Genomic DNA, 14729 nt, shown 5'->3' with positions numbered 1-14729 from the left:
TTTACATTACATTACATTTCATTTATCTGACGCTTTTATCCAAAGCGACTTACAATAAGTTCATTTCAACCTTGAGGGTACAAAACCAGAACAGGAATCAAGAAAATACAATTTCTTCAAGAAAGCCAAACTACAAAGTGTTATCAGTAAGTGTCATTTTAAGTGCTACTTTACATGTGTTTTACACTAAAAAACAAACAAATCCTGCTGGACTTTATTTGTACTGGTGTGACAGAAGCCTACCTTGACGTCAGCGGCTGAAGGGAAGTCACGTGTCTCCAAAAAAAAAATGCCAAAAAATTAGCATGATGCGTCCGGGGTTTTTTTTCTTTTTTTTTTTCTTACAAAATGTAATTCAGTAACTTTGCCAAATGTCGGTTCATCTTCTCCCCTTCGAGAGGTCGGGTGTTAACGTATCACACGGCTACAAACATTTACCGCATTCAAACTTCCGGCCTGCGGAGCCTGTTAGACAAACAAACGCGGTCAGTTCATGGAAATTACGGTGACGTCACTTCACGCACCTGTTTAACCGGTGACGGCGCAGGGATACAGCACGCGCGCCTGACCACTACCCTGACACGTTTGTGTCATTCCGCAGGATAACCTTGAAAAATGGTTGCTATTTTATTTTTTATTTTTTTTCTGAGGACGCCTGTGAACAGGCAGGACTTTATTTTTTTTTTTATTTTTTTTTATTTTATTTGACATTTGATTGCAGACTGAAAAAAATCGGAATAGAAAAAAATAAACTTACTGACTGGGTGTGTAAATAATTAAATAAATGCATTAATAACGCAGACGCAGTTTACCTTATATCACTAATTAGACAACTCATCATTGACTTGAATAAAAATAGGGTACAATCTGTCATTCCCATAGACTGTATATAAAAGGGTCATTACTTGTTCTCTAGCGCCCTCTTTTGACAAAAAGCTAGAACTGCTTCTCAAACGGAGGTGAAGAGATGTAAAGTAAAGACTTATTCTAAACTAGAAAACCAGATTGCTGAGTCAGTAAAACATATTTAGGACAAAAAAGGGTGCCACAAATATAAAAATTTATTTCTCATGCTCGTGGAAAAATAAACAAAGCAAGAATTTCTTCAGTTCACAGATGGTACAGTATCACTGTTAATCCAAGTTTAGCTGTGGATGCTCCATATGAAATGCTGTTTCTGGTCCAGAAGGTTCTATTAGTATCCTTGTATAATGCACAAGGGAATTATTTGTGATAAAAAAAAAAAAAATAGTATCCAACTAGATCTTTGGACAAATGTGTACAAGGATATTTTGTGCAGCTGGCATCACATGTAAAAACATGTCATCTTTGGTCATAATACTCAGATAAGTGCATGCTACTTATTTTGACTGTGATCATCTTTGAAAGACAGACACTTATAATATATTTTGTACGTGTGGTCCAGTATTTTCCTAGTGAACAGTTAAAAGTAGCTGCAAAGCAATATTGGCCAAAAACCTCACTCATAGCCCGCATTTAAATGTGTTGCCCGGTGGGAGAAAAGCCGATTCACATCTTTCCAGGAAGCGATGAAATGTGTTTTGTGATTGATGATTTCAGTGTCGCAGCTCCTGCTAGATGCGTCTGAGAGCACCAGTGGGACTGGACGTGGAGCCGTCCATCACCGGTCTCCCTGTGTAGCGGTACATCGCGATCTCCTTTTCTTTTTTTTTCACCCCCCGAAATGTTTTCTCTAGACATTTCGCAGCAGCCAATGTGGAGGTGAGATGCCAGACTGGGAGAAGTAGTTCCACCACCACGGCTTCTCCTCCCGCTCTATGCCTCCGCTGACAACATGTGGCTCGGTGTAGCGCTCGAACTGGTTGTAGGGGTCAAATCGATCCCATGTGTCGACCGTGGGGAAGAGGTGGTCGTCGATGTCGGGCTCCAGGGGAACCTGGATGCAGCATACGAGCAGAGGCGAGGAATTAATGAGCACGCACGTCTAGGAGGTGAGATATTTCAAACATGTAGTCTATAGCGGGATTATGAAGACAAAGATCCGAACCTTCTCCAAGACAAAGTCCACACGACCGGCCTTGTTCATGCTGTGAGGCAGATGGACCCTCTTACTGACCCTGGAGTAACCCTTGGCTGTGGCTGTCAGGATGTGAGTGCCGGGGTTCAGCAGCCGCCAGTAGTCTCCGTCGTCAGCTGACAGGCAAGGAAGGAGGAAAAGGTTGAAGCAGAGAGTGAAGGAAGAGCTGGTAAAAGGAGAAAATTCACAAATGCTGTGTTGCAAATGGCAAACTTGTGTACTAACACTCACTATTTTGAGTGCAGAAGTGCGTTCACACTCTCAAGTACAGAAACATGACGAGCGCTACAAGTACCCGGATGATGCACTTAAAAACGCTCCAAAAAAAAGACGTGTGGAACTCTGGACACTTTTTTTTATTATTTTTTGAAACTTTTATTACGTGCTGCAGTTGCCCTTGTAAAAGTATGAATGCACTGTTGCATGTAATATGTATACAATTGGGACGGACTACCTGGTCATAAAAATGGGAGCTTGAACTTTGACCCTCTTGGCCGTGTGTGTTGCGATCCGAAGCGCGACATTTAAAGTAAAAGAAAAAGGATGCGATTTGGAACGAGTACGCTTCTTTCTACGTTTTGCGGGCGGAGCATTAGCACCACCAACTAAACGGTCACCATCTTGGCTACGTACAGGAAGGGACGGGACCACCGGAAAAAAAAAATCAAAGCTGCAGATACTTTGGCGGGTGATTTGTTCACATGCTGAGGTCATTTCCTGTCAGTGCAGAACGGCAGAGTGCGATTTGAGACAACGCTACTCTGTCAAAATCCCTGCACAACACAAGTAAGAGTCCGAACATGTAAGAGCCATATTTGTTAGTGTATTAAGGGAAGTATGTCATTTGGAAAACAGCAAAAATGCCTAATATCTACAGTACATTTTTGCAAACTATTCTTAAAAGTAGAAGGGGGAAAAAAAATCTAACTTTTCCCTATGGCACTACTCAAATGGAAAAAACCCTGCATTAATATATTTACCTGTGGTGACATCTTTCCTAATCCCCCTGATGGACACAGTTGCTCCTTTTATTCCATTTCCATCAACATCCTGAACTACTCCCTTTATTCCTCTGTGGACCTGAACAGAAAAAAGGAGCACAATGACAAAGCATTTGATTTCCGAGTAGTTTTGTCCTGGACAGACTCCTCACACCGCCTACATGCACTGAACACAGTTACTCTTATTGCAAACATTGTTTTTTTTGTTGTTGTTTTTTTATTTCTTCTGTAGTTTTCTCCCCTGTTTATAGAAAAAAGCGGGACACATACAGACTCGAGAAAACCGAGCAGAGCTTCCTTATTCCTCTTCCACTCCGGGTAAAGCTCGGCCTCTGAGGGGAATTTGTCGCAGCCGAGCTCCACGGTGATCTCCAGACAGTTAGTGTGCAAGTAGTTGAAGTCGGACATACCTGCAGGAGATGTACAGGTATTTTGGAGAAGCAGAAAAAAATAGTGCATACATTTTTTTGTGTGTGTGTGTTTTTAAAAGTATCTCACCACCAGCAAAACTGTACCACAGTGCCCCGTTGATGATGCCCCTTGTTCGGTAGAAGGAGGCCCCGCAGCGCTCCGTGTCGTTGTTCGACATGGTGGCGTGAGCGTCGGCGTAGGTTCGAGCCAGCTGCTTCAAGACCTGAGCAGTGGAAGGTCACGGGTGGATATTCAAAGACTCCTTATTAGCAGCAGTTAATTTGTTGAATGCACAAATCCTCCCTCCCTACCTGTTCATCCGGAGTAGGTGAGAACATCCTCTCCTCGTGAAGATGTCTGGAGAAGTCGAAGGGATAGGAGACCACCAGCTCCCCTCCGTGGAGGCTGGCGGACTGAACGAAAGGCAGCGACCTGATCCACTTCATCACCGCGTAGGTCTCTGGTGCCACCTAGAGGCCAAAAGGGAGGATTGGCTGGTTTAGGGATCCAAGGCTGAAATATCCACTGCAGGGAAATTCTCCATAAATAACGAAGATGTTTCTACCTTTCCGAACCAGTAGGCGTCGGGGATCGGGATGTGGTCGATGCGGTAGTGTCTGCTGCGCCGGTTCCGGTAGAAGACGGAGGTGAGGTCCGGAAAGTTGCGGTTCAGGTCAATATTCTGGGCGTTGGTGCGACCGTTGGTCCAACCGTTCAACAAGTGACCCTGAAATGTTCCGATTCAAACAACTGGGAGCATCAAAAGGTGTGAAGATGTTCAGATTCATGATGATGATGATGTGTAGGCATTAGTAGGAGCAGTGATTTATGTGGAGAAAATATTGGACAAAATTACATGAATATTAGTCAGGAATTTATAAAAGGAACAGGTTAGACCGCTACTGTTAATTCTATTGTTAACATGTTGACAAGACCATATATCCGCCATGAGAAAAAGTCACAAATGGAAGCTGAAATCAGGATTTCTGAATATCAGACTTGAGCAGAAAATGCAATCAAACAATAATTGTTTTCATCCAAGTAATCAAAAAGGGATTTTCTGGGATAATACAAACTGTTATAAACATTCATGTATATGAGGTCATATACAGTACAAATATGGAAACAGTTTGAGTTTTAATTTTCTCTATATAAACATGCAAGATATGAATGCATTCAAACAGGTTTGGCCAACATAATAAATCTGATCTGATTTATAGATTGGACATTATTAAGGACATTTTCATGAACGTTTCAGCCACAGTTCGTATGTACTGCGAGTATTTCAGGCGCAGTAGATTCGAGACTACACATTACATACACGGTAAATAACGGTCCTTATTGTGGACTTCGTGATTTAACGTAAGCTTTCCCAAACTTCTATCAGTCCTGCAACATTCGACTGACACATTTGAGCGTGCACGTGATCATTTGGCAGTATAACATCCATGCAGAGTTGGTTAGAGGCACAATGGCAAATGTTGCAGCATTAGTGAGCACAACGACTTTTTAACGAAAGGCTCGACTGATATTGGTGAAGTTAGTGATGATTAAAAGGTGCAAGTGCAGAAGTCTCACTTTCTCAGGTTTGTCAGAGTTTCTGTTTGGGTAAAATTCCGACAGTAAAATATACAGAAGGACAAACAGAGCTGAGAGACTTCTACAGTTGCAGGTAAAAAAAAAAAATCCTTCATGCAGGGAACATGCAGTTCTTCCACTTCCAGCTTTGGTTTGCAAACTGAATTTTCAGGAGTTTTTCAGAATTAGACATTTTTACCTTGATTCTATTAGTTTAATTTAATTACTAGTGATCGTTGATTGGTGGATATCTTTTTCTGGGAGTGAGAGGACCTGTCCTGGACTAGTGACGTCCATTTAGACCGACAGGCAGAAGGTGGAAACCTTGAGCACTTTTCAAATAGCTTCAGCATTTACAAAACTCTCAACTACAACATTGTCCCAAAGTGGTGTCTCATTTAAAGCCATACTGCATTTACAGTCATTAGCAGAGTACCCAATTCTTCCACCTCCACACCTGAAGCCGAGCAGACTGAACAGACAGCAGATTGAGAACGGATAATGGCGGTTTGTCTTTTTTTTTCTGTTAACAATATTTACTTCCTGGTTGGTGTGCTCCGGGTCACCGTTATCCTCTACCTCTGAGGCGGCCAGCTCGTAGCCGTCGGGGTTCATGGAGGCCAGAAGGTGGATGCGAGTGGTGTTGATGATGGTCTGAATCCTCTGGTTCCCCAGGACGTACTCTGAACACAGGTACTGGGCCAGGTAGAGCAGCAGCTGGCGGCCCAGCACCTCGTTGCCGTGCATGTTGCCCACCAGCTTGATCTCCGGCTCCACTACGGTTCACGAGACAAAAGCAAAAACGTGACTCGAGCTGCATTTACGAAGTTTTTGGGCCGCTTCGTGATTGCGGAACGAGCTGTCAACACAATATTCAAATATATTCCCTTTAGAAACAGCTGCCTATTTGCACATTCAGCGGAAAAAGAGCAACATTAGCTCTCATTTGGCGATTCGTTATGCACTCAGCTCTCTGGACGTTACAGCTCATTGCTTCGGTTTCACGGCCCGGCTTTGGTTCATTCTCCAGCTCAGTACCACCTTAAAGCAGGTGGAGGTCACATGATGAAGATTGTTTTACAAAAGTGCCAAAGGATGTCGGTTGGAGGTAGATTGATGGATCGAGACCAGGAAGTCCACCCAGTAAATCATGGTCTGAGTCTCCGAGAAGGCATCCATCCATCATCTATACCTGCTGTATCCTGAACAAGGATCCTACAGCGATCCCCGGAGCCTCGTCCAGCTGACAGACGGAAACAGACGAGCGTTCACACTCTCATTCACACCAACCAGCAATTTACAAATCACCACTCGTGTCTTTGGGCAGTCGGAGGAAAACCCACTCAGGCACAGGGAGAACATGCAAACTGTACGCAGAAAGGCTCTCGACTGATACCGGGTGTCACTCTCATTAATGTTGTTTCCAGCAGGAAGTCGTTTTCAGCATAAAAAGAGCTGTTCATGGAGTCAACTTCATGGAGCGTTCACTAGATGTGTAAATAAACAAACAGTCTGTTCATGGTTGTTTCGATTGTCAACAAGTGGCCAAAAGATGCCACATTATAAACTTTATTTTTATTATTATGATTATTATTATTTTACTCATCCTGACTCACATAGGTCATGCTGCCCGGGGTTGTTGGTGAACTCGATCACCAGCAGGTCCCGGCCCTCGGTGCTGCGTCCGATGCTGTAGATGTGGGAGATGTGGGAGCACTTGGCCGCCGTTCTCTTCAGTAAGCTGTACATCTGGGCGTTGGAGGTGTAGGTGAACTGGATGATGGTGCTGGGCTCCTCTGGAGAGAGGCTGGACAGGGCCTGCTCCTGTCTGGCTGAAGGAGGGACACCCGGATTTAGGGGAAAAGGAGGAAAAGGGTGTTGTTGTGTTTTTTACAGAGCATCCAAACAGGGTGACTGTTACCTTTCAGCCCTGCCAGCGGGTCGTAGCAGCCCTCCTGGTCGCTGGCAAAGAAGCGGTCACAGTCCAGGAAGTAGGGCCAGGCCATCTCGATGGCCTCGAAGGCGTGCGAGCAGTCCTTCCTCAGCTCCTCGCATGTGCTGCGGCACGGTTTGACCATCTTGTTATCCCGGCAGGGCGAGGCGAGCACGGAGCAGCCTACGAGGCGAATCTCAGGGGAGCACTCCCCGTTGAGCAGCCCGTGGATGACGCTCAGGAGGAGGTACTCCGCCCCCGACTCGGCGTCCACACGACTACGGTGGCCAAGGATGTTGGGGAATATGGTCCTGGATATATGTGATGTTTAAATAAAGGCATTCAAACAAGAACTTCTAAAATAATTTAGGTGTAAAAGAATAAAATTAAAAAAAACGCCTTAAAAGGACAGGACATGTGAAGTTAAAGGTTTTTAGATGCCACTGATTTTCTGGCTCCTGTCAGTACCAACCTCTCCGACCCACCTGGAGTATTCCATATCATTACAGTAGCCCAGGTTCAGCTCGGTGCACGTTGCTGTCAAGAGAAGACAAAAAAAAAAGAGAAGAAATCAAGAACGCTGATAAGTTTAAAAGAAGATTCACAAAATAAATCTTTTTAAAATTCCAGGTCGGTATTCTGAACATTTTATTGCTGCTCATTTATATCCTGCTCACAGATCTTCTGTCTGTGTCACATCTTCAAGAGTAGTGAAGAGAAAAATGTCTTATCTCTCTGCCACACATGGATCTGATAATACAAAATCTATTAACTTGGGCTTTGTTTGTTTTTTCTTACATACTGCAGAGCTCCCACATGGTGTTGCCACTGATATCTCGCTCATATGTGACCTGCTACTCACATTATTTAATGCTTAAAGGGAAAGCAATGAGAGATTGTTTGAAAAGAAAGAAACAGCTAAAACCTTTAATATGATCTATACAATAGAACTATAATGTAATATAATATAATATAATATACTATACTATACTGTACTATACTACAGGCTACTATACTATACCTCACATTTTACACTTTATTTTTTTGTATGTTTATATTGTACTAAATTATATATGTGTGTGTGTGTGTGTGTGTGTGTGTGTGTGTGTGTGTGTGTGTGTGTGTGTGTATACTTATATATATATACATAAATATATATAAAATTTAAATAAATTATTGTGTTCTAATTTTATTGTATTTGTATTTTTTTCTTTTTGTGTACGTATTTGTCCTCCCTGTATTCTTAAACTGTTGTGACAACAAAATTTCCTCACTTCAGGATTAATAAAGTCATATCTTATTTTATCTAATCTCATCTAATTTTATTATATCTTATCTTATCTTTTCTTATCATCCATTGCATCCACTTCATGTTGCACAGAGTGAAACTGAATCAGCCACATACGTTTTTCATCTTGTACGTTGTTGCTGCATCTTCCTGTGAGATAAATAAGAAACAAAACAAAACTTTTAGAGAACTCCTGAAAACGTGTGGGACACAGATTAAACGCTAGGGGGCAACATCTTCAAAAGCAGGGTTTTTAGTGTGTTTACAGTAATCACTGTTTGTGACCAGGATGACAGTGTTAAATTTGCATCGTGACGAAATCATACAAGTCTCTGTAAAATCGAAATACTGGGGAATATATGGATTTAAATGAAATAAATACCCGGTCTATTTAGCTGTTTTCAGTTACAAGGATTTCAATTATAATCCGGTTTCTTTGGCCCTTGATTTAACTTTGTTGTTTTTAAAGATTAGAAGTATCCCCCGTAAATCATCCATACTGGCCACCGAAATAGGTCTATTTTCCGTTCTTTGTTCCATCTCCACAACGAGTCAGCCATGCATTGTTAGTTTTTGGGTACATTCACACGAGCTGAGTGTCCTTACCTAAAAACTCGTCCCCCGGATGACAAGTCTGCTGCGGAGCGCCGCGACAACTTCTCGACAAGGAGAGAAACAGCAGCAAAAGTCCCCAAAGCATGTTGTGTTGTGATTGCAAGCTGCTTGACAAACTAACTGCGCTGTGTGATGTGGCAGCGTCTGTGTTTGAAGCTGCTACTTTGCCGTTTCTTTGGGGCTGAATGATAATTACCACCCACCGCAGGGAGACCTCCTTCCTTTGTCTGCACGGAGCATCCCTGACCCGAAAAAAAAAAAAAGCCAGGAGGAGTATGTCTCTCTGCTGCACCGATCATATTTCACTGCACGGAGTTGTGTGTGTGTGTGTGTGTGTGTGTGTGTGTGTGTGTGTGTGTGCGTGCGTGTTTGTGTGCGTGTGCATGTGTGTATGAGGGTGGGAGAGGGGGGGTATGAAGAAGAAACGTGGCTCGTGGGAGTGAGAGAACTTTATTCTTTAACACAATAGGGCTGCTCACCAATTAAATGCAAGAATAGATTTTTTTTTTTTGCACCATTAGTGTCAGTTTTGATCTTCTCACTTTTGTATTCTTAAAATAAGAAGCTATTATCAGGACAGGGGGATTTATAGTGACTACTTAAAAAAAATTTTTTTAAAAGAAACATGATTTCACTTGGCAGCCTTTCTCTGTTCTTAACTTGAGGAATCTTATTTAACATTCAAGGAGAGCTTCTGAAAGTCTGTAAAATGCCGGCTGAATTGACAGTGTCCTTCCCTCTGTTGGAGGTTTTCCTCCCTTAAAGAGGAGGTTTTTATTCTCCTAGCTTATGTGGGAATTGTTGAATTGTTGGGTTTCTCTATATAAAGCTGTAAAGTTCTGCTGTAAGGACTTTAATGTGTTAAGTGCCATGAAATAACCTGTTATGTGGCAAACCTGCTAAAGTGAGCTCAGTGTGCTGACTAGAACTGAACTGACAGGATTCCTGGGAAGTCGTTTACTCTGCGTCCAACTTGTAAAAAAAACACAAAAAAAAAAACAGATGGCGTCTAGAAGCCACGGAGGTAACGGGGCGGTGATGTAATGCAGGAAGGGAAAAGATGAGGCCTTTGGGAAGATCAACATTTATCCTCAGACGGAGGCTGTTATCTAAGTTATGAAGACAAACTCTACATACATATATAATAGCAGTATAAGAACATCATTATTTTCAGTGGCTTTTCCACTTTAACTACGACTTCAGTTTTTATCTCCCACTCGTGTTACCTTAATCTTGCTTGTTTTTATTGATCAAGTCTGTTCAACTGTTTGACTCGTTTGTTAATGTGCAGCTCTTACGTCAACCTTTGTTGTGCTATATAAATAAATTTGACTTGACTCTTCGCGTGGACGCAGTAAATACGACAGCAATATTAACAGCATGTACTCATATAGCAAACTCAGTCTGTGGCAGTGAAGTTTATTTAAAATGTGTTTTTGCTGTGATATAACATCTTCACACACCCTCATACATTTCTTTTATTTTTTTACATTCTTCTGGTAACCGTTAACATAAACCCAAATTAGCTTCAGAACAGTCAGAAGAATGAACATTTGTTTTTTCCAGTTTTTCACTAAAACTTGAAGACCACTTCCGGACAAATTCAACAGTAAAATACTTCAGAGATACATTTACACTGATGACAGTGACAAACGTGGTGTTGTGGCTTTTTTCACGTGGTGCATCCTTGGCAACGCCTGGACAGGTGAACTGACACGCCCCGTGGCAACGGCACTCTGTCGAGTCCGGAGAAGGCCGTCGGTAGACATCGGAGGTGAGTGCGGTATCATCGAGTATACATTATCGTGTGTCCCTCACGGCTCTTCCGCCGGGTCCCGGTCCTGCGGTGCAGCCCTCTGTTAAAGTGTCCTCGAGCCAGGCGTTGACTTCTTTCCATCTGCCGACCCTTTGCACTTTAAAGACTTTTGACCTTCCCGCAGAAGGGATTGGAGGGTGTAATCGTTTAAAAACTGGCACATCTCGCTCAAGTAACCCTGGCGACACAGCTGTCATCCGCGGTGTCCAACGTGCTGCTCATGCTGTGGACGGACAGGAAGTACTGATCTTTTCTCAAAACTCGGCTGATGACGCTGACCAGGACCTTCCGGTACTGCTGCCGCAGAAGACAGTAGACGAACGGGTCGCTGGACGCCTTGGCATAGAACAGACACTTGGTGGCGATGCCCCAGTACCGGGGGATGTGCACAGATGGAAACAACTCCACCAACCTGCAGCAGGAAGACAAGCAGAGAGAGTAAATTCTCCCGGCCCCAATGTGCTATCCTTATATGTGAAGTTATGAAAAACACAAGAGGGATCGCTTGGCTGTGCCCTTCCTCTGGTTTCTTCCTCTGGTTTCACTGTTAGAGGTGTTTGGGGAAGTTGAGATCCGGAGCATAAATGGTGTCATAAAGTCTGTTCAACCCCTAAAACTGACTTCAAATGTTGGAAGAAACTTGAAATGGCACGAATGAACTTCCATACAGCTGCCATTTTTTCTTGTTGCACTGAAAAATCGTTTAAAGGAATCCTACAAATTTTAGCATGTAACTTTGCCCCTGTTGGCTCTTATGTAGACACCATAATGCTCGTCCAGTCTAATGCAGTCCATTGCAAAGCGTGAAATAGACACGTGTGTCCACTACAGAAAAACGTGAGATAGCTACGCTTTGGGCTGTCTAGGCGTGAGAGTTACACATTTTGCTGTCGTGCACCGACGTGTCTACGACTCATTTTGTAGGCGTGAAACTTACATGCTGGTAAGTGTCATGTGATGAAGGATCATGTGGGTAACAGCTGTTAAGACCAAGTACAAAGCCATGCGGGATGATGGGGTTCAAATCCAGGAGGTGACAAAGTTGTTCGTTAGTTGTTGTTGTTTTTTTTCTTAACCCCGACCATGTGTTTTTGCTAATGGTTTCATTTTTATATAAGTCAAATGGTTTAAACCATGAAGTCTATTTCATTTTCCTAGAAATCGCTACAGGCCACAGCGGGTAGTAGACACACGCCCACTACAGTAAAACGTGTAACTGTCACGCCTTGACATCGCCAAGCGTAGCTATCTCACGCTCTGCTGTGGTGGACGGGCGTGTCTATTTCACACTTTGCCGTGATGCCGGGTTGCCTTTGCAATATCCACTGTATCCAGTGTTACCCTATTTCAGCTTGTCACGTTGATGCAGCGAGCGACAAGCGATGACTCAACTTTACTGTAGATTGTCTTGCATAACAACTTATTACGAACAGTGTAAAAATACCACAACACGCTTGAAAAGAAATCTCCACAGATAATCTACAACAACAAATCTAAGGACACTGAACATTGCACGTCAGTGTGGTATTTCGGTGGAGTACTGAGGTGTTTTTGATTTTGTGTCTCTGTAGACCTGATGTCATACCACAGTAAAACACTGGAGTAGGACAACAAAAACAAAGGGATGGTAAACATAAACCCAAAGAGACAGTGAGCTGGGGTTTACCTCGTTGTGACGTAGGGTGAAAAGCACAGGATGAAGGAACCGATGAAGATGCAAATCTTTTTACTGGCTCGCTGCCTTCTCTTCTTCTGCTGAGCGAGGCACCGCTCCTTCACACTGACAGAGGAACAGAGAGATTCATTTATGTCTGACATGAATTATAAATTGCTGTGTATTAACAGTTTAAATAATTAATGTAACAAAACAGCTCCGGTGCAGTATTTTAGAGTGAGCTAAGAATTTTCTCCAGAAACATCTCTGGGTTTAACAGACTTCAGAGTTGCATCTCTTGATACCTGGGGTGAATATCAACCAGCAGCAGCAGAGTCTGCACAGTAATGACATCGATCCTCTTGCAGTGCGACCTGGCCACTCTCAAAACTTTCAGGTAGGCGAAGCACATGACGAAGAGGCAGAGCGCGAAGCTGCTGCAGTGGAACAGCGCCGTGAAGGTCGCATAGGCGGCCAGCTGCGTCCCGTCCTCCGCGTCCATGTGAACCGTGCACGAGGCATACGTGTGGCTGTATCCCCCCCACTCCATCATGAGCTGGGTCAGAGAGAAGGTTAGTGCGTGCAGCCAGGAGTAGGCCACGATCAGAAAAGCGTCCCGGTAGCGCATCTTGCTGGAGTAACTCAGAGGAAACACCACCGCTATCCACCTGTCCATGCTCAGCGCGGCCATGCTCAGCATCGCATTAGAGGTGATGAAAGTCTCAGTGAAGCTGACGGCGTGGCAGAACAAGTCCCCGAAGGGCTTTGCTCTTTGGGCCACCCCGAGAAAAGTGGCGGGCATGTTGATGACAGTGAGGAGGATGTTGGAGAAGGATAGATTCAGGACGAAGATTCCTGGCACGTGGGATCTTAAGTCGGCGCTCTGGGTGAAACATAGCAGCACCGACAAGTTGGTCAAGACCGAGACAACAGCTATGATCACGATGGACATTTCCAGTAGGAACTCCGGTATGTTCATCTCTCGAGGCTCGGCATCAGCAGCGCTTGTGGGGAGGAAGCCGTGGAGAGTCCGCCATGCTCTCAACTCGTGCACCATACCAGCTGTGGTGGACGGTCATCGGCACATAACCAGACGCGCACTCGTGAGCAGCCAGACGCGCGGAGAGAGCTGTCCAGTGCTGAAATGCCCTCCTGACAAACCCTCCTGTAAGTGCAAGTCAGACGGTGAGATATCCACAAACTGACCCACTGCTGATTGTTCTCTCATTTCTCCCGTGATGGCAGTTGTTTAGCCCAAACTGGAAAGCTGTGCAAAGGATGACTTGTGCTTATCAAGTGGTCTCTCTGTGTTTACTCTCGATCATGCGCACTATCCAGCGTCTCCTCTCTCGCTGGCAATGCCGTGCGCTATGCACGTGCAGTTGGTAGCTGGCTCATGTGACGCTTGAACAATATTCATGCAAGCAGGAGTTAATATGAAAGATGGGGGTGTCGTGGTGTGCGCACATAAGTTGCCGTTTTGACCCTAAAAGATCAAATGTTTTTTTTTTGTTTTTGTTGCACAGATGCCGGTGTTAATGACAGGGAACAGTGAGCACGCGTGTGTAGAGCTGCTCAAACATGTTTCATTAATTTGTGATGTGTGTATTTTGTGCGTGAGAGAGTTACTCTTTTTATCCTTTTCTTTAACATACAACATTTATTAAAACATCTTCCAAGTTGAGACCACAGTGAGAGTTTCAGTTCACCTCCCAAATACCAGCAGGTGAAGCAGACACACACACACACACACACACACACACACACACACACACACACACACACACAGAGAGAGAGAGAGAATCACTCATCTCCATAGCAACACCAAATCTCTGGTCGCTTCATCACTCTTTGAACTTCATCTTACTAAGCACTGATTTGTGTTGATCTCCCCTCATTCCTGTGTTTGCAACAGTGCGTTCATTTCAATACACTTTGCTTAAAACATCACACAGTGGCACAACGTGCTGTACAAAGCAGGTCGAAGAGAGGGAACAGCTACATATCTATAAATATAATATATATATTTCACGCTCTAAATAATTTCTGTAAAGAAACACAATCACTTCCACCAGCTAGTGGAAACGATCCTGAAGTCGTTTTTTGTGCATCGGTGTGAGTTCTCTATGGAAGATTTAAAACACCTAAAAACTCATACAAATTAAAAGAATAATAAAGTTAATACAAATTATGATGTTTTTATCTGTTTTATCATAATTCAATGGAAAACGCGTTAAGAGGACAATTTTTTTTCATTGTAATATTAACATAATTAATTATAATTGCTTACAGAACATAATGTATTTAATTTGACGCATGTAATGTTACTTATAATCACGTATTTTAACCCAGAACCAAGTAGGTTTTCTTTCTT

General features: G+C 43.4%; 2 protein-coding genes across 3 annotated transcripts; both read right to left on the bottom strand.

Annotated features, from left to right (window-relative positions):
* Positions 1 to 1042: 1042 nt before the first annotated feature.
* On the bottom strand, positions 1043 to 9096 carry cpz (carboxypeptidase Z). Of its 2 annotated transcripts, none has more exons than XM_069165954.1 (13): positions 8877 to 9096; positions 8388 to 8420; positions 7468 to 7519; positions 6971 to 7293; positions 6666 to 6881; positions 5590 to 5825; positions 4037 to 4198; positions 3783 to 3941; positions 3559 to 3694; positions 3331 to 3470; positions 3040 to 3139; positions 2030 to 2175; positions 1043 to 1918 (listed from the first exon to the last, which is right to left on the bottom strand). In XM_069165954.1, the coding sequence occupies exons 1-13, from the start codon at positions 8968 to 8970 to the stop codon at positions 1715 to 1717; spliced, it is 2001 nt and encodes a 666-aa protein (XP_069022055.1). In that variant the 5' UTR covers positions 8971 to 9096; the 3' UTR covers positions 1043 to 1714. The 2 variants fall into 2 exon arrangements, with proteins under 2 accessions (XP_069022055.1, XP_069022056.1); XM_069165955.1 differs by having other exon boundaries at positions 5629 to 5825.
* Positions 9097 to 10295: 1199 nt separating this feature from the next.
* On the bottom strand, positions 10296 to 13723 carry gpr78a (G protein-coupled receptor 78a). The gene is made up of 3 exons (XM_069165974.1): positions 12661 to 13723; positions 12368 to 12481; positions 10296 to 11113 (listed from the first exon to the last, which is right to left on the bottom strand). Exons 1-3 carry the CDS (start codon positions 13410 to 13412, stop codon positions 10870 to 10872), a joined length of 1110 nt encoding a protein of 369 aa, XP_069022075.1. The 5' UTR covers positions 13413 to 13723; the 3' UTR covers positions 10296 to 10869.
* Between the last annotated feature and the right edge of the window lie 1006 nt (positions 13724 to 14729).

The sequence above is a fragment of the Embiotoca jacksoni genome, unplaced genomic scaffold (genome assembly GCF_022577435.1).
Source record: "Embiotoca jacksoni isolate LCO1_2020_lvr unplaced genomic scaffold, fEmbJac1.0.p SCAF_36, whole genome shotgun sequence".
Taxonomy (NCBI): domain Eukaryota; kingdom Metazoa; phylum Chordata; class Actinopteri; family Embiotocidae; genus Embiotoca; species Embiotoca jacksoni.
This window is presented reverse-complemented; position numbering and strand designations above follow the sequence as displayed.